At 41.9% G+C, this 18,645-nt stretch overlaps 1 protein-coding gene across 2 annotated transcripts in view; it reads left to right on the top strand.

Annotated features, from left to right (window-relative positions):
• INVS (inversin) overlaps positions 1-18,645 on the top strand; it is a 165,222-nt gene that overhangs the window by 129,058 nt on the left and 17,519 nt on the right. For both annotated transcript variants that reach the window (XM_039256576.1, XM_039256575.1), the window contains exon 13: positions 4,908-5,158. In XM_039256576.1, coding sequence (XP_039112507.1) covers positions 4,908-5,158 — 251 coding nt within the window. The remainder of the gene's footprint in view (positions 1-4,907; positions 5,159-18,645) is intronic.

Below are 18,645 nucleotides of genomic sequence, written 5' to 3'. Positions count from 1 at the left end.
CTCATCTCCGCTTGACTTTCTCCCTTTTTTTATACTGGGAGCCTCTAGGGAGCTGCAAGCATTGCTCTAGAAAAGACAGTACAAACCAGGCTAATTGGCAGCCCTTCAATACCTGTTGTCTGGTCAGTTTCCCTTAAGATGAAAGAAAAAAGGAGAGGAAAAGGAGGATTATTTTGTGCATTAGCGTTCCACCATGTTAGTAAATTTCCTGCTAAAATGTTACTTGCTGTGTCATAGACAGGATTTTTTTTTTCTCTTCAATTTTTCATATAAACTAGAATAGCATTGGTTCTTTTTCTGGTGTTTGTTTCCTAAACTGGACCAAAATAGGTCAAGTGTATAACATAACCCCCATGAAGATTACTAGAACTTCCAAATTCTGTAATAAATTAGTTGGAGAAAAAAACACTTAAATTTCAGGACAATGAAAGAGTCTAAGAGTTTTAGGATGAAAGGCTACCTCCGAAGCTAGGTTGAAATGCGGTTAATGGCCACTCTGATGTGATATTAGCAGTTTCTTCTTAATGACCCAGTTCACTTTTTAAATGATAGAAAAGATGAAGTGAACTGTTAACAACCCAGTCACTGAGGTAAATTGTACAGGGAAGATAAAGAGCAGAGTTCTAGCTCAGCCGTCTGCAGTTTACCATGTAGTCATGTCTAAGTCACAAATTGTCCGCCTTAGTTTCCCTATGTACCAAATAAACATGAGTCACCTGAGATTCCTTCGAACTCGGGCCATGAGCAGTGGAGCTGGACCTTATTCCCCAGGGCCACATATGCATAGGATCATGTTCTCCTCTCAGGCTGTAGCCTGTGTGTGTGTGTGTGTGTGTGTGTGTGTGTGTGTGTGTGTGTTGATGTTGTTGCTTTTGTTTGTTTTAATTTTTTTTTGAGAGAGACAGAACGTGAGTTGGGGGAGGGGCAGCGAGTGAGGGAGACACAGAATCTGAAACAGGCTCCAGGCTCTGAGCTGTCAGCATAGAGACCCATGCGAGGCTTGAACTCAGGAACCGTGAGATCATGACATGAACTGAGCTGAAGTCAGCCGCTTAACCAACTGAACCACCCAGGTGCCCCATGTTGTTTCTTTTGTTTTAAGGCAGCAGGTATATAACTAGGATGCAGGTTATGTATCATTCCCAGCTCTAATCCTACCTCCCCCCCTTTCCCCAGCAATCAATCATTACTTTTACATTAAGAGCCACATGTGCAGTTCTGGAGAACTGCACAGTTGTGGGTGGTGTGCCTCCCAGAAGATTTTTTTTTTAATGCATCAATTTTTTTAAACATTAATTTATTTCTGTTTACAAACTGAGGGTCTAATGATATATTCCGATAATTGCGTTCTTTGTTCCAAATCTGCTTTAATTGGTTCTACCAAAATGAAAAAAACAAAACAAAACAAAAGAAAACCACCCTCCTGCAAACCTGCTCTTCCAAGGAAGTCTTCAGAAGACAGAGCGCCCTTGCTTTCTGAACATCCTGATCACTCTAAAAGGCCGGATCCCCTGTGTGTCCTGTCCTGTGAATTGAAAAGGAAAGCTGTTTAGTTTCCCCAAAGAAAGAGAAATGACTGCTCAAATAACAAAGCCTAATTTATCACCTCAAAGCCCTTCTTAATAGCAGTGAGATCCATGTGGCTGCCAAGCCAGACAACCGCACGTGTGTGTCTGCCGAAAGGACCAATATTCTCCTAGAGCAGTTCTCGTCATCAGTGCTCATAAAAGGAGCGGCTGTGCTCCTGCCTGCCTGGAGCACGGCTGTTAGATCAATTAGTGGCGCGTCAGCCACCCAGACGCTTCCACCTCCTGAAAAGCAGCCTTTTCCCACGCAGCCCACGCTGAACTGGCACCTGGTAGCATCCATACGAATCTCAGGTGCTGATGGTGACAAGCCATCCAGCCAGCCTGTCGGTTGCAGGGCTGTACGCTCGGGCGTCAGCGGTTGGCAAAGTGTGGACCAAAACCAGAGTCAAATGAAAACATCAGAGCCACACAGGAGTTAGCACAACCCATCTGTCCACTTCTGCTCATATGGGACCTGGCGGGAACCTATTAGATAAACAAGCATGGACCCCACAGGGCAAAGACCTTCAGAATATGGAAGTTTAGTGGACAAGGCTTTATATCAAAGTGCAGCCCAGATAGCTATCATCTGGGTCTTCTCTGTCCCTTGAGATCTAAACAGGGATTGCTTCAAACCCCACCGCCTGTGGAAATCTGAATTCTGTGACTTCGCGGAGGCTTCGTGTCTCTGCCTCACTCTCGCTTCTTGCTTCCATGTCTGGTATCTTAGCCATGCAACTTGTCAGGTTGCTTATAAAGAAGCAGCGTGAGCCTACTGGACCTCACAAAACGTTGGCGTCATTGAGGAGAATCGCACTTCATGTCCCATCATGGTAGAGTTCACAGTCCACCTGACACTTTTGTGTTCTCTTAAGCCTTGTCACACAAGGTGTGGTTCAAGGCACCAGCAACACCATATACCCTGAGAGCTTGTCAGAAATGCAGGATCTTGGGGCGCCTGTGTGGCTCATTCGGTTGAGCATCTGACTTCGGCTCAGGTTGTGATCTGATGGTTTGTGGGTTCAAGCTGACCACCTAAGGCCTGGAGCCTGCTTTAGAGTCTGTGTTTCCCTTCTCTCTGCCCTTCCCCTGCTCACACTCTCTCTTTCTCTCAAAAATAAACAAACACTAAAATGTAAAAAAAAAAAAAAAAAAAAAAAAAGAAATGCAGAATCTTTCTCTATTCTTTTAAAGTTTATTTATCTTGAGAGAGAGAGACAGAGCATGTAAACAGGGGAGGGGCAGAGAGAGAGGGAGAGAAAGAGAATCCCAAGCAGGCTCTGCACTGTCAGCACAAAGCCCGATGCAGGGCTTGCAGTCACAAACCAGGAGATCATGACCTGAGCTGAAACCAAGAATCAGACGCTCAACCAACTGAGCCATCCTGGTGCCCTTGGAATTCAGAATCTTGAGCCCCACTCCAGGCTTGCTAAATCAGAACCTAAATATTAACAAGATCTCAGGAGACTCTGTTGGTTAAAGTGTGAGGAGCACAGAGGTAAAGTCCTCCTCCATCATCTCACCATGGAGGACTCTTTTGGGCTTGGCCTTTGCACCACTATGTGCCCAGACTTCCATCTTCTCCTCCCCCTCCTTTCTCTCTCTCTCTCTCTCTCTCTCTGTCTCTTTGGTTCTTTCATCTCCTCCCTCCTGTTGGGAGCTTCAAACAGATTTTTTTTTTTTTTTTTGTCACCACAGACCAGCCCTCCCCTGGGGCCTCAGGGCCAGTCACCACCTAGGTCCTGGAGGTCTCACCTGCTGCCAGCCCTCAGTTCTGTTCTGAAGCTGATTAAAATATTTGTCTAAACAAGGTCCTCCGTCCCCAAGAGGGACTCTGATACCAGCTATAACAATAAAAGAAATCTATCTTGTTACAAAAGATATCCCAGGTTTTATAAAGACATCTGGCTTCTAAACAGACCCCTAAATCAAGTCCAGGTTATAAACTATCACACAAGGGTTAGACCTGGGATAACTGAGTCTTGGGAACAGAAGAGTGACTGGCTCAATGTAGTTACTGGCAGGGGAGGACTAGAAAATTTCGTTTACTTCCCAGCACAGCCTTCTCTCCGCTACACCGACCGAATCATTCATTCGACTTGAACCTGAACCTTTATGTGGCCACCTCATTCTCTTCCTGAGCAGTAACTGAGTCACCTGGGCAGCAAATCTGCATTGAGTGCCTACTGGGTATAGCAAGCACTGTTCAAAGATGAGAAGAAGCAAAGCAGACCCAGGTTTTCCACACTACTGGCCTTCACCCAAACTGCTCCCTCCCAGCGAAGTCCTCATTCCCACCTGATCTCCCCAGCAGACTTCTCCACATCTTTGAGAAGCAGCAGCTGGGAGCTTCCAGACTCCTCCAGACAAAACTAATCACTACTTCCTCTGTGCAAGCACACTAGTATAGCACTTCTTCCATTATTTGTTAGGTCTTTTGTTTCCTAGCTGTCCCTTCTGAATCGAAGTTTCCTCTAGGGAGGCTTGAACCCCATGGTCCTCGGTCCCCAGTACAGAAGATGCTCAATAAATGTTAGCTGTCTCCCCCTTTCTTTCCCTTGGAAATTCCTACCAATTGATGCTCTTGGTCACACAAACCTTGTCCTTAACTCAGCTCCTTCATCCTCAAGCACCTTGCGCCTTTCTGGATCTGGGCTGTCGCTGACCCATCCTCCTCCCGTTGCTGCTCATTTCTCGACCCAGCCCTCTTCGATTCCGTTGCTATCCACAGGGGCCAGCCTCGCCACCACGGCTTGTGTATGACTTTTTGAAAATCCTCCTGCCTCCTGGACTCCGTCTGCAAAATGAGTGGGCAGCTCCTTTGCTGGAGGTCTGGGTAGCCATGTGGCAACTCACAGGTGTATTATAATCAGTTGTGAGGTGCTTTGTAAGTAATCATTTCATATAATCATAAGCTTTGCCAAATGGTCTTTTTTACTAACTAGAGAAGATTAAAGGCTATCCCTGTGACTGGCCCTCCCAGCGGCATTCCGGTGTGCTCTCCAGAATAGGAGAAAAAGGCATGGAGTTACAGGGAGGGACCCCACACAAGCTTGGGTGCACACACCTTAGGATTGTCATATCTCACAAGCATAGTTTTCCATCATGTGTGCCCCTGCTGGGCAAAGGCTGATCTGTGAGACTCTTCTCTGTTCCGTCATCTGTTGAACTCTAAGGTCTGGAGAAAAGACTGAAAATTGTGACATCGTGGTAATCATGAATTGCCAAATCCTTCCTGTGATGTGATAGCTCCTCATAAAATTTAAATCTCATTCAGGAATATTTGAATGGGTAACACTCTTCTAATTTTTTCCTCTTTCCCCTTGGCTTTGCTTCCAGGAAGCGAGAGGAAGAAAACAAACGAAGAGAGGCAGAACAACAGAAGGGAAGGCTGAGCCCAGATTCCTCCAGAGCCCAAGCCCCTCCCTGTGTGCCCAACACCCAGGCTGAGCCCCACAGGCAGAGCTGGGCCCGCAGCAAACAGCCTCCCACGGGTGGCGCAGCCCAGGACCCTGAGGGGAGAGCCCCCCAGAGGGAGGCTGGGAACAGCCCCCCAGATGTGCAGGGAACAGACCCCAGAAAGCCAAATGGTAGGTGTCTTTGTTACCTGATGCCACCCCGTGGACTGTGGGCTCTCTTGAATGGTGTATGTATTCCATTTACATTTAAGGTAATTATGGCAGCAGTGAAGACTGCAATTTTATTATTTATTTTCCATTTATTTCCTCTGGTCCTCTTTCCTGTGTTTCTTTTTTTCTCTTCCTGTGGACTACTTGAACATCTATTAGGATTCTATCTTGATTAATTTTAGTGTTTTTGAGTGTATTTCTTTCTACAGTTTTTGTGGTGGTTGCTCTGAGTATTACCATCTACTTATATGTATAATATACATATAAGTTATAAGGGACTTATAACTAGTATCAACATTTTACCACTTCTTTAAAGTTTATTTATTTATTTATTTATTTTGAGAGAGAGAGAGAGAGAGCGCGCTCCCATGTGTGTGCAAGTGGGGAAGGAGCAGAGAGAGAGGGAGAGAGAGAATCCCAGGCAGTGTGGAGCCCAATGCAGGACTCCAACCCACAAACCACAAGATCATGACCTGAGCTAGCAACAAATTCTTTGAGTTTTCCTTTGTCGGAGGATGTTTTTATTTTGTTCCTGACGAGTTGGCAAACCAGATCCAGAATGTTCAGCTGGCAAGTCTTTCCTTCTCACACTTGAAAGAGGCCGTGCCCCTTCTGGTTTTCGTGGTTTCAGATGAGAAATCCACTGTCGTTCAAATGGCTTTTTCCTCAGTAACATTTCTAAGTAACATGTCACTGCTCTCTGGCTGCTTTCAAGATTTTTCTTTATCTTTAGTTTTTAATAGTTTATTTTTTTTATTTTTTTATGTCTTTATTTTATTTTGAGAGACAGAGAAAGAGACCGAGCGGGGGAGGGGCAGAGAGAAGGCGACATAGAATCTGAAGCTGGCTCCAGGCTCTGAGCTGTCAGCCCAGAGCCTGACGCAGGGCTTGAACCCACAGACTAGGAGATCATGACCTGAGCCAAAGTCGGATGCTTAACCAACTGAGCCACCCAGGCACCCCTAGTTTTCAGCACTTTAATGTGATGTGTCTTGGCATGGATTTTGGGGAGTTTATCCTGTTTAGACTTTATTTAGTATGTTGGGCATCCCCAAGACACCCCCCCGCCCCCACCCAGTTTAGTAATTTGCTAAGAGCACTCACAAGACTCAGCATATATTTGTACTCACAGGTGGGATCTATCATAACAAAGGGATACAAATCAAGTTCAACAAAGGGAAAATGCACACGAAGCAAAGTCTGGAAGAAACCAGGTGCAAACTTCCAAGAGTCTTCTCCCAGTGGAATCACACAGAAGACATGCTTAATTCCTCCAGCAATGAATTGTGACAACCAGTTAACCTTTTGTCTACCAGAAAAGCACACCTAAACTTAGTACTGCAGGATTTTTATTGGGGTCAGTGACATAGGTACCATACCTCTGCCTAGCATATACTATGACTCCAGCTTCCCAGAAGGAAAACAGGTATTCAATTTAAGCATATTGAGCCATTCTTATAAATTAGGGAATGGCAAGAACCATCCAGGAATCTAAGTGCAAATGCCAACATAGAGAAAAGGCAAATAATGTCTTAGGATTATTATAAACATAGTTCTGACATTGTGGACCCCAGAAACAAGTCTATTAGATCTCATGGTGACCCCATTCAGGGCGTGGACAATTCATTCTATCTCTCTGAACCTTAATTTCCTTAGCCATAAAATGGGGAGGTATACTCAAAAAACAAATGAACAAACAAAAAAAGCAGAAATAGACCCATAAATACAGAGAACAAACCGATAGTTGCCAGAGAGGAGGGGAGCGGGGCAATGAGCAAAATGGGTGAAGGGGAGTGGAAGGTACAGGTTTCCAGTTATGGAATGAATAAGTCATGGAGAAGAAAAGTACAACATAAGGAATAGAGTCAATGATGTTGTCATAGTGCCGTATGGTGACAGATGGTAGCTATATTTGCAGTGAGCAGAGCATAACAGAAATACTGTGTTGTACACCTGAAACTAATGTAACACTGTGTATCAACTATACTTCAGTTTTGAAAAAGAAAAAAATGAGGGCACACTCTCTACCCTGCAAGCGAGTTATAAATAGAAATAAAATAATTAATGTAGAAAATGTATCATAGCCCACAACTCATTGTAGGTCTTCAGTAACTACTATTATTAAACCACACTGATGATCTAGCCAAGAACAACTACATAAAAGCACACATGAATTATCATAAACATATCCAGAATCTAATTCCATAACCCACTTTGCAGTGATAATGCATCAGCAATGTATACCTTAAGGAGATCTGATGCCTTGGTTTATATTCATTCATTTATTCATTCAGCTAGTGTTAACTAGATTCCCGTGATGTAACAACCATGCTGCATTTGAGTAAATGCTTTCTTAGCTTGAGGTCATTGCATTTTACATTCCCTCCACCCATATGGATGAAAAGTCCCTCTTATTTTTCAGATCTCAGGATGAATGTTCCTCCCTCTATACAGCCATACCTCCCCACTGAACAAGCCTTCATCTTCCTGATATATTACCCCTTAGGCATTCTGCACCTCTGTATTAGAAAGATAATCACCTTTTATTGTTATTACTGGATTATTTGTCTATTTTTTCCTATAGATTATAATATCTATAAGATCAGGGTTGTTTCATTTTTCTGCTGCTATGTAAAACAAAACAAAACCAAAAAAAAAAAAAACTACACTAAAACTAAGTGGCTTAGAACCACAATTTATTATTTCTCATGATTCTGTGGGTTGGTTCCTCCACAGTTTCACCTGGTGTCACTAATGTGACACCATAGAGGTGGAGAGTCCGCTGAATTAGGTGGTTTAAGGTAGACTGACTTGAATGCCTGGCAGTTGATGCTGGCTGTCAGCTGGGATTCCTTGACTCTGCTTTACATGGTCTTTCATCCTCCATTAGGCTAGACTGGCCTCCTCACCCAGTGATCTCAGGGTGTCATTCTAGAAAAGCAAAGGCAGAAGCTACAAGACCTCTTGAGGAACAGGCTCTAGAATGTGCATCCTGCATTCTGTTGATCAAAGTGAGTTTTATGACTAGCCGGACACTGAGTGTGGTTTAGAAATATACTCCACTTTTGTGCCTACTGGGTTGGAAGCAGTTTTGACTATTAAACAACCTAGCACAAGTCCTTTTTGGCCACAGATTATTCACATCCCTCCCACAGGCATAATATTCTCACTGTTGTCTCAGGACCCAAAAATGTCATTTCAGTTATCACATCAAGCTTGAAGTTTGGGATCTTGAGATGTATGTCATGGCCAGACGTTGTCAAGTTTCCCCAGGTGTGAATCATTCCAGTTCAGGGACTAGCCAACCAAAAACACACATTATCAACCCCCAAATACACCCAATAAGCAACAGTGAGACAGGGACAAAATAACCATGGTAGACACCCTTGCTGCAAAAGGGGAGAAATAAGAGGCATATAGCAGTCACTAGTCCATAGCAATTCTGAAAGCCAGCTGGTTACACATTAGTAGGTCCCCTACTCTGAAGTATGAAGTAAATGTTCCTTGATTAGGTTATGGTTTTACCCTATGTGTGGTTTCCTGTTCCATTATTCTCCTTGTCTCTTGGCTCTTCCACCTGGGCTCTGTGTTCTGCTCTCTGAGACCTCTTCCTTTCCATAAGACACAGCCCACATTTGCAGTTAAATAGCTTTCTCAGCCTGTTTCTGGCCTACGAGAAGTTGAGGTTCCAGAGGCTCCCCTTTGTTTTGAACTGACTCAGCAGTTCAAGCTGGTGCTACTCTTTGTGATGCAATTACCTCAGAATTTCCTATGAATCTGATTGGGTTCACTCCATGTTCTAACACTACATCCGGGGCACCTGGGTGGCTTAGTCGGTTAAGTGTACGACTCTTGGTTTCAGCCCAGGTCATAATCTCCCAGTTCATGAGTTCAAGCCCCAGGTAGGGCCCCCCATGCTGACAGTGTGGAGCCTGCTTCAGATTCTCTCTGTGTCTCTCCCTTTCTCTCTGCTACTCCCTCACTCATGCATTTTAAATCAATCAATCAATCAAAAAAAATTTTTAATTAAAAAAAACCCTACATCCATAATTATTTCCCAGACAGGCCTCTCTCTACTTTGGGTGGCTCAGGCTGCTATGGGAAAATGCCCTTAAAGTTCTTAGAAGTTCTTTTGTTTAGCTTAGAGTGCCTACAGTGTACCGTCTTAGATATTTTTGAGGTCTTAATACAGGGTTGCACAGTAATACTCTTGATTTGATCTTTATCCACAAGTCGTATTTTACTATGAGATTCTTTCACTGGCTAGAAAGAATGAAAATGTGAAACAATTTTTTTTCTAATCCCCCACATTTTAGGCTCCTTATCTTTCCTCTAGATTCTGCTTGCACAGTGAGCAGTTCTTTCCTAATTTTCTTTCTTTCTCCCCACACCTTATCATATGCAGCTAAAAAAAGCCAGTTGATATTTTCTTTGATGATTGCACCTGGAAATATCCTAAACCATGTTTACAAATTCATTAGGTATGTTGTCTGTCTTCTAAGTTACTGTAGGCAACTGTTGCCAATTTTGCCCTTTATTCTGCCACTGAATAATACAATTGACCATTCTCCAGACTCCAATAGCGATTTCTTTTCTGTTCTTTCAGCCTTCGCTGATAGTCTCTTTACTGCCTTTCCAGCTTCTGTTCACTAACTGGTCCCTAAGTCCATGCTACGTTCTTATTTGGCTGTTGGTTTCTGTGACATAACAAGCTACCGCAAAAACTGAGTGACTTAGAACAACGATTTATTGTCACAATTCTGTGGGTTGTCTGCGCAGTTCCTCTTCTGGACCACTAGGGCTCACTATGTGGCTGGTGGAAGGTTGGTTGGGCCTGAAAGTCCAAGATGGCGTCCTTCACATGTGTGGCAGTTGGTGCTGGCTGTTGGCTAAGGTGTCTCAGTTCCTTCCCACGTGACCTTTCAGCCTCCAGGAGGTTAGACCATCTTCCTTGAATATCATGCTCAGGGCAGTGCTCTAAGAGAGAGAAGGCCAGAAGTGACAAGCTCTCTTGAGGCCTAAGTTCCAAAACTGTCACATCACTTCTACCACATTCTGTTGATCGGAGCAACTCACAAGGTCAGTCCACATTCAAGGGGATGGAGGCATAGACTCCACCTCTGGTTTGAAGATGTTGCAAAATGACATTTCAGAAGAGTGCATACTGGAATGGAAAGAATCTTCGGCCACAAAGAGCAATGTGTCTCTTACTGCTGTGTACCTAGCACCTAGCAGGGTGACTGGTGCATAATAGATACAATAAATATTTGTTGAACATATAGCTGTATGGTATTAGCTAGGTGCTTGAGATTCAGACATGAAGGACAGATTATTAAACATGACATGAAATGTATTCATTGGGTGTACTTATGTCTTCTGTGACAGAGCTCCATTTTATGGTAAAGCTTTGCTCCTACTCAGTTCACTGAATCACTTATGCATACATTCAATCAACAGATATGCTTCTGAGTCCACACTGTGTGCTATGTGCCAGCCATACTTAACTATAATTAGGGCTAAGGACCATACCACCGGCATATTTCTTACAGCAGTGAGCACAAAATTGGTTATATAGGCGAATACTTCTTGACCTGACTCCTCATAAAAAGCACCCATTAACAGTTTGGCTGGCTTTGGGCTTGCTGTGTGCCACAAGAATTATACTTAATTGCTGCAATTTCACAGAGACAATGTTTTCCTCCCAATCCAGTACTCTGTAGAACAGAGAGAAAGAGGAACACAGTGATTTCAGACTTTTTACAAGTACAGAAGATAATTGTGGTTTGTGTTTGCCTTCTGATAAAACACCTTGAGACATTTACACTACAAGACCAATCAGATCTACTGTGGACCTGTACACATTCAGATACAGTCACCTTACATCCTGAAAAGTCCATGATGTTTCAGTTTTTAATAACTAATCCTTTTGTCCTTTAATTACACTGATACCAGTTAGACTTCCTCTCCTTACTTTTGGTTTAAAGGTGATCAGGGACATGGTTTTATAATGACTTTCAAGCCATGTGTGGCTCATAAAATGTAAATTTAGTGAATTGGACCAGGATAATTTTCATGAAATAGACTACTTAAGAAAACATCAAAGTATATTGCACATAATAAAGGTAATAAATTGTATTGTATGTCTATGCACATAGGGGTGTGTGTGTGTGTGTGTGTGTGTGTGTGTGTGTGTATGTACATGTATTATGAGTATACTAGGCCACAATGTAAGATTTATTTCTTGGTATGTGTTACTGTCAAAAAACCCTGAAAGTTACTATTCTAGAACAATTCTGAGGCAGGAGAACTCCTCATTTATTTGAGGGCAGGAAATGGTGTCCTGAATAAAGAACATTTGGGAAGAGTCAGTTTTAAATATACGAACAGTGTCTCAGAGAAGCTCAGCATCCAAACTTTGGGAAAAGTAAAAGGCACAGAGGCCAATGAACCTGATTCAGATCTAAGGCGAGAGAGCTGCAGTTTCACGGACAGCTTTTGCCCCCCTTTATCTGCCTAAGAGGCCAGAATGCAAAGGAAAATAGGGAGACACATCTAGGAATCAAGACTGACCATTGGACTGAATGGAGCTTCTCGAGTGCAGTATTCCTGGGAAACCCCAACATATTTGGGCAGATGGCACCCCAAGCCTCTTTATCTTTGGCTAAGAAGGGTCAGCCAATCAGTACTCACACAGCGTAGACCTTGAGAAGTGAGCATCCCAGCAAAAACCCAGAGATGGGAAATGTGGGGCACTTCTTTTTCTCCTTCATCCTATCTAATAGAAATAGAGGATGTTAGAGCTTGAGGGTCGTTACAAAGCATCTAGTACAGCCTTCTCAACACAAGTCAGGAAACTGAGGCCATGAAAGAGGAGTTTGCCCAAGGTCTCTTAGTAAGTGAGTTCTTTCTCCTCTCACATAGTAATCCTTCCCCTGTTGTTGACAGTGTGTGTAGAGCATAATGGCTAGGTGTACGACCTTTAGAATCAAATAAACTAGGTTCATATATAGACCCTACCACTTAATAGCTATATAATCTTGATCAAGTTACTTAACCTCTTCAAGCCTCCCTTTCTTTATTTGTAAAAAAAAAAAAAAAAAAGTAATAAGGATAATAATACTGCCTGTCTTAGACATTTGTGAACATTAATGAGATAACCCATGAAAAGATTAAAACACAGTGTCTAACGCACTCTATAAATATGAGCTGTTATAATCAACCTCATTATACTTCAAATAAAAGGTAGGGAAAGAAGGAGACATAATATTTAGGAAGATCACTGAGTGGAGGCTGGGTTTGGAGGGCCTGCACTAAGACCCAGTAGCAGCAGGGTGAAGAGCAAGGGATGGCCTGGAGAGGAAGAATTGAGAGGACTTGATAGCAGATGGCTTGTGGGAAGTGGTGAGATAAACTTGTCTCTGTCAGTGTGGTTTTCCGGAGAGTCAAGTGGAGGAGAAACTCACTGTTTTAAGGGTCATCCCTGGTGTCATCTTATTTCTCACCATATGGGCAGCAGAGCTAGTGGGTATGACTGGTGGGAGTACGTGGGCCCTTGCATTCGGCACACGTACAATGGCCAAGGCAGAAATGTCAGTTACCACCTATATGCCAAAGACTCCCTGACCTCTTTTCCTTCTTCCAATTTTGTATATTTGATGACTGACTTATGTCTTCACTTGGATGTCCCAAAGGCATCTCAAACCCAACCTATCTAAGACAGGACAGATGAAAATTTTATGCAAACCTGCTCTATGTGCTGGTTAATGACATACTCCTCCATCTGTACGTCCAGTCCAGGAGTAATCCTTATCTCCTTTCCCTTTACCACCCATACCCCGTCTGTCACCAGGTCTTATCTCATTTACCTCCTAAATATCTTTCAAAATCATTTTCTCTCTCTCATCCACCACCACCATATATTCTGCCTGACATCTTCTTACTTTCATCTCTAACTTGGACTATTATAGTAGCTTCCTAACTGGTTTTACTTATCTGTTCTGGCTCCCCTAATCCATTTTCCTCTCTGTGAACAGATTGGTCTCTTCAAAATGAAACCTCATCATATCTCTACCCAAGTAAAAGCCCTAGAATTAACCGTTTCTCCAGGGAACCCTGGTTCCCTTTGTTGAAGAACGGTATTAGAAATTAACATCTAAGAGCTAGGTAGGCATATTACTACTAGAGTACCATTGCTCCTAAGTCCTTTCATCAGACAGAACTAAAAATTATGTACATCTATTTCTGCATCTGTGTGTGTGTGTATTACACACACACACACACACACACACACACACACCATGAGTTCATATTTATGGTACCTCCAATTCCATTCAGCAACACAGAGTTCATTCTTTTCTATTTGAAGTGTTCCTTCCAGCAGTGAAAGATTGGGCTCCCATCATCTATGATATATACGTTTATTTGTTCAATCCCAGTGTACACACAGAACAGTCTCAGAATTGCTCACCCACACCCCGTGAGACAAACTTACTACCTAGAGCACAGTATTTATATGCATTTCTTTTTGTCTGTACAGTATTCAGCCAAAATATGCTTTTACATAGTTACTTAGGTCAGTTTTCTTCCTTGCCTTTTCGTGTGGTTACCGCATTCATTTGTAATACAGTTAGGTTTGTTTGTTATTATTTATATTCCATTTTGAGTTGTTTTCCATATCCTTCTTGATTTTAATTGTTCAGCTTTTTTTTTTTTTTTGTAGTTTGGTACTTTTTATTTAAACAGGAAATGACATTTTTTCCTAGTTACAAAATTAGTTAATGTACATTAGAAAACAATTTTTGAAACAGAAAAGAATAAAAAATAAATAAAAATCTTCCTTAGTCTTAACAACTCTTGTCACTTTGGTTCCAGACCATCTATTAGAACTTTGCTTTTTTTCATTCAGAAAACTGGGTGCATCCTGTTTTGAGATCTTACTTTGTCTCCTTGTTTTCAACAAAAATGTTGGTAGCTGCTTAGTATTTTATCAGATATGAATACAACATGATTTGTTTATTCGTGTCTGTGTTGTAGGACATATAAGCTAAATAGCCTTTCATATAATATATGTTTGTGTACATCTGTAATTTTTATGGCTCTTTAAACATCCTGTCAAATTTCATCCCAGGAAGGTTGTAGAAGGCTGTCTTACCTTTTAAAAGCAAAAACAAAAACTCTCCAAACATTTAGGCAAATAATTATTTTATTGAATCCTAGTTAGCAGGATAGAATTTTGTCATATTTTCATTAACTTTGTGTACTTATTTTCTGGAATGTTCACTGATGTCCTCTGTCAATTTTTATATTGGTTTTTCATTTTCTTAATATTTCCAAAAGTTCATTACATAATAAAAATAGTAACCTCTATCATAAATAACAAATATCTTTTTTCATTTTACCTTTTAATTCTGTTTATTTTTTTCTTTTGAGATTTTTCTTCTTGTGGCTTTATGCTAAGAAAAGATTTTTCCCACTTCAAGATCTAATAAACACGGCAATTTTTACTGTCTCAAATTTAAGTTTTTATATAGCGATGGAATCTAATTACTTCTTTTCAGGTAATAGGCAGTTTTCTAGCCCTATACATGGAATAATCTTCATGGCCATACACATGGAGCTACACCATTGGCAGCGAGCTTTGTGAATTGACAGCTTCAGGACGGATACAGCACCCCTCTCTGGGTCCACACCCACTAATTAAAATTGCTCTCAGGGGCACATGGGTGGCTCAGTCAGTTAAGCAGCTAACTTCGGCTCAGGTCATGATCTCACAGTTCATGGGCTCAAGCCCTGTGTCAGGCTCTGAGCTATCAGCACAGAATCTGAAGCCTACTTCAGATTCCTTGTCTGCCTCTCTCTCTTTCCCCTCCCTGCTTGTTCTTTCTCTCCTTCCTCTCAAAAATAAATAAACTTTAAAAAAATTTTAATGCTATCTCTATTATATATTTTTACATATGGGTATATGTTTAGCTTTGTCTTTTTTCTCACTGATCTATCAATATTAAGACCCAAATCACATTATTTTATTACTCATTAATACTATCTAATATCATCTTTCCATTTCTTCATTATTTTTCCTTTTCTTTATTGAGGTGTGGTTGACATACAATGCTAAATTAGTTTCAGGCTTACAACAGAGTGACTGGACAGTCCTGTACATATAACACTAGTATATTATTGACTGTATTCCCTATGCTATACTTTTCATCCCTGTGACTTGTTTATTTTAGAACTGGAAGTTTGTACCTCTTAATTTTTTTCCTTTTAATAGAGTTTACTTTTTAGGAGCACCTCGGTAGCTCAGTCACTTAAGCATCTGACTCTTGATTTCTGCTCAGGTCATGATCTCATAGTTCATAAGATCGAGCCCCACGTCGGACTCTGTGCTGACAGGGTGGAACATGCTTGGAATTCTCTCTCTACTTTTCTCTCTGCCCCTCCCCTGCTTTCTGTCTGTCTCTGTCTCTCAAAATAAATAAGTAAACTTAAAAACTAAAATAAAATAACTGAAATTTAAAAAATAGAGTTTGCTTTTTAGAGTTTTAGGGTTACAACAAAATTGAAACAGAAAGGCCATACGCGCCTGGCCCCCAACACATGCATACTCCCCCACTATCAACATCCTATACCAGAGTGGTACATTTGTTAAAAGTGATAAACCTACACCGATACATTCTTACCACACAAAGTCCACAAATTACATCAGACTTCATGCCTGGTGTTGCACATTCTATAGGCTTTGACAGATGTATACTGTATCCACCACTGCGGTGTCATACAGAATAGTTTCACTGCCTGTGTTAGTCAGGATTCTCCAGAGAAACAGAACCAATAAGATACATATAAAAGAGGAGGTTTGTTATAGAAATTGGCTCACTTGATTATGGAGGCTGAGAAGTCCCACGATCTGCTGCCTGCAAATTGGAGAACCAGGAAAGCTGGTGGTGATTCAGTGAATCTGAAGGCTTGAGAGCCAGGGGAGCAGATGGTGTGAGGTTGAATCCCAAGGCCTAAGAGTCAGGGGGAAGAGGGAGCTGATGGTAAAGTCCTGATACAAATCTGAAAGCTGGAAAACCAGGAGTACCTGTGTCTAAGGGCAGGCGAAGCTGTCCCAGCTCAAGCAAAGAGAGCAAATTTGCTCTTCCTCCAACTTTCTCTTCTCTTAAGGCCCTCAGTAGACTAGATGTTGCCCACCTGCACTGGTGAGGGCAAGCTCCTTTACTCAGTCTACCAATTCAAATGCTAATTTCTTTTGGAGACACGCTCACGGACACACGCAGAAACAATATTTTACCAGCTGTCTGGGTGTCCCTTATCCCAGCCAAGTTCACACATAAAATTAACTATCACACTGCCCTAAGAATCCCCGGTGCTCTGCCTATGTGTCCTTCCCTCCCTTGAGCTCTTAGTAACCACTGATCCATTTACTATCTCCATAGTTTTGCCTGTTTCCAAAATGTCATTTAGTTGGAATCACACAATAGATAGCCTTTTCAGATTGGCTTCTTTTTCACTCACTAATATGCACTAGTAATATTCATGCAGGGGAAGTAATATTTCACTTAGGAATATCCTCCATGGCTTGATAGCTCATTTCTGTTTAGCACCCATTTCCTTTCAGTTCATTTCTTTTTACTGCTGAATAATATTCCATTGTCTGCATGTATCACAGTTTAATCATCTGTTCAACTACTGAAGGACATCTCGGTTGCTTCCAAGTTTGGGAAATTATGAATAAAGCCACCCTCAATATCCATGTGCAGTTGGTTTTTGTGGGGTTTTTTTTTTTTTTTTTTTGGTAGACATAAGTTTTAAATTCATTTGGGTAAATAACAGAGCACAATTACTGGATTATACGGTAAGAATAAGTGTGTATGGAACCGCCACACTATCTTCCAAAGCAGCTGCACCATTTTGCATTCCTACCGGCAATGAATAAAGAGTTCCTGTTGTTCAGCAGTCTCTTCAGCATTTAGTATTGTCAGTGTTTTTGGGTTTTCAACCATTCTAATGCATATGTAGTGGTATCTTGTTGATTAATTGGGTTTTTTGGGGGGGGTTGTTTTGTTTGTTTTTTGTTTTTGTTTTGTTTTGTTTTGTTTTTGGTGTATGTGAGCCATTATAATGGCTCTAAGAGTCAGAGCTATACAAAAATATATGCACAGAGAAGTGTTGTTCTCCCGCAGCCCCACTGCCTGGTTCCCATTTCCCTCTTCTTTCTATCCCTTTCCTGACGCATCCCAGTAGGTACCCAATCTTTTCAGTCTCTGGTTTATCCTTTCTATATTTATTTCCTTTATACAAATGAGCAGATACAAAGGGGCACCTTGTGGCTCAGTTGGTTAAGCATCCGACTTCTGCTCAGATTGTGATCTTATGGCTCATGAGTTCGAGCCCCATGTCAGGCTCTGTGCTGACAGCTCAGAGCCGGGAGCCTGCTTCAGATTCTGTGTCTCCCTCTCTCTCTGCCCCTCCCCCACTCATGCTCTGTCTCTTTCTCAAAAATAAACATTTAAAAATTTAAAAAAAAAAGAGCAGATACAAGCATATTTTCTTTCTTTTTTTTTTTTTAAATGTTTTATTTATTTCTAGGAGAGAGAGAGAGACAGCATGAGCAGGGGAGGGTCAGAGAGAGAGAGACACAGACTCTGAAACAGGCTCCAGGCTCTGAGCTGGCAGTCAGCACAGAGCCCGACGCGGGGCTCGAACCCACGAAGCGCGAGATCATGACCTAAGCGAAAGTCGGACGCTTAACCGACTAAGCCACCCAGGCGCCCCAAGCATGTTTTCTTATATCCCCTTTTGTCTTACATGAAGAGTAGCTAGTTTAGATACGTTTTTGCATAATAAATTAGTTATTTTTTTATTATCTTTGAATGTTTATTTTTGAGAGAGAGAGAGAGAGACAGTATAAGTGGGGAAGGGGCAGAGAGAGAGAGACACAGAATCGGAAGCAGGCTCCAGGCTCTGAGCCATCAGTACAGAGCCCAGCGTGGGGCTCAGACTCACGAGCTGTGAGATCATGACCTGAGCTGAAGTCGGACATTCAACCGACTGAGTCACCCAGGCACCCTCAAATAGTTATTTTAAAATCTGTTTCTGAAAACACATTATCTGGATACCTTGTGTGTCCACTTAATTGTCTTATCTGCCTGCATATTTTTGATTGAGTGGTATACATTTAATATAAATAATTATAGAAATAACTTGAGACCTAGGATGATATTAATTCCTCCCGAGAGATTTGCTTTGGCTCCTGGCAGGCATTTAGGAGCCTGAACAACCTGTGATCACCTTAATCCAGTTTCTAGAACTAAGATGATGCAAAGCTGCACTCAGTCCCTGCAAGGGCCAATTTACTACACATTCACCTTTTCTCCTAAGATATAGCCCTCCAGAGTTCCAATCCAAAAGAATCTTCTTGCAAGGTTCTGGACTCCAAGTTTTGT

Source organism: Hyaena hyaena, unplaced genomic scaffold (genome assembly GCF_003009895.1).
Source record: "Hyaena hyaena isolate Hyena2069 unplaced genomic scaffold, ASM300989v1 scaffold_572, whole genome shotgun sequence".
Lineage (NCBI taxonomy): Eukaryota > Metazoa > Chordata > Mammalia > Carnivora > Hyaenidae > Hyaena > Hyaena hyaena.
The sequence above is the reverse complement of the archived record's forward strand: the minus strand, read 5'-3'. Positions and strand labels throughout refer to the sequence as shown.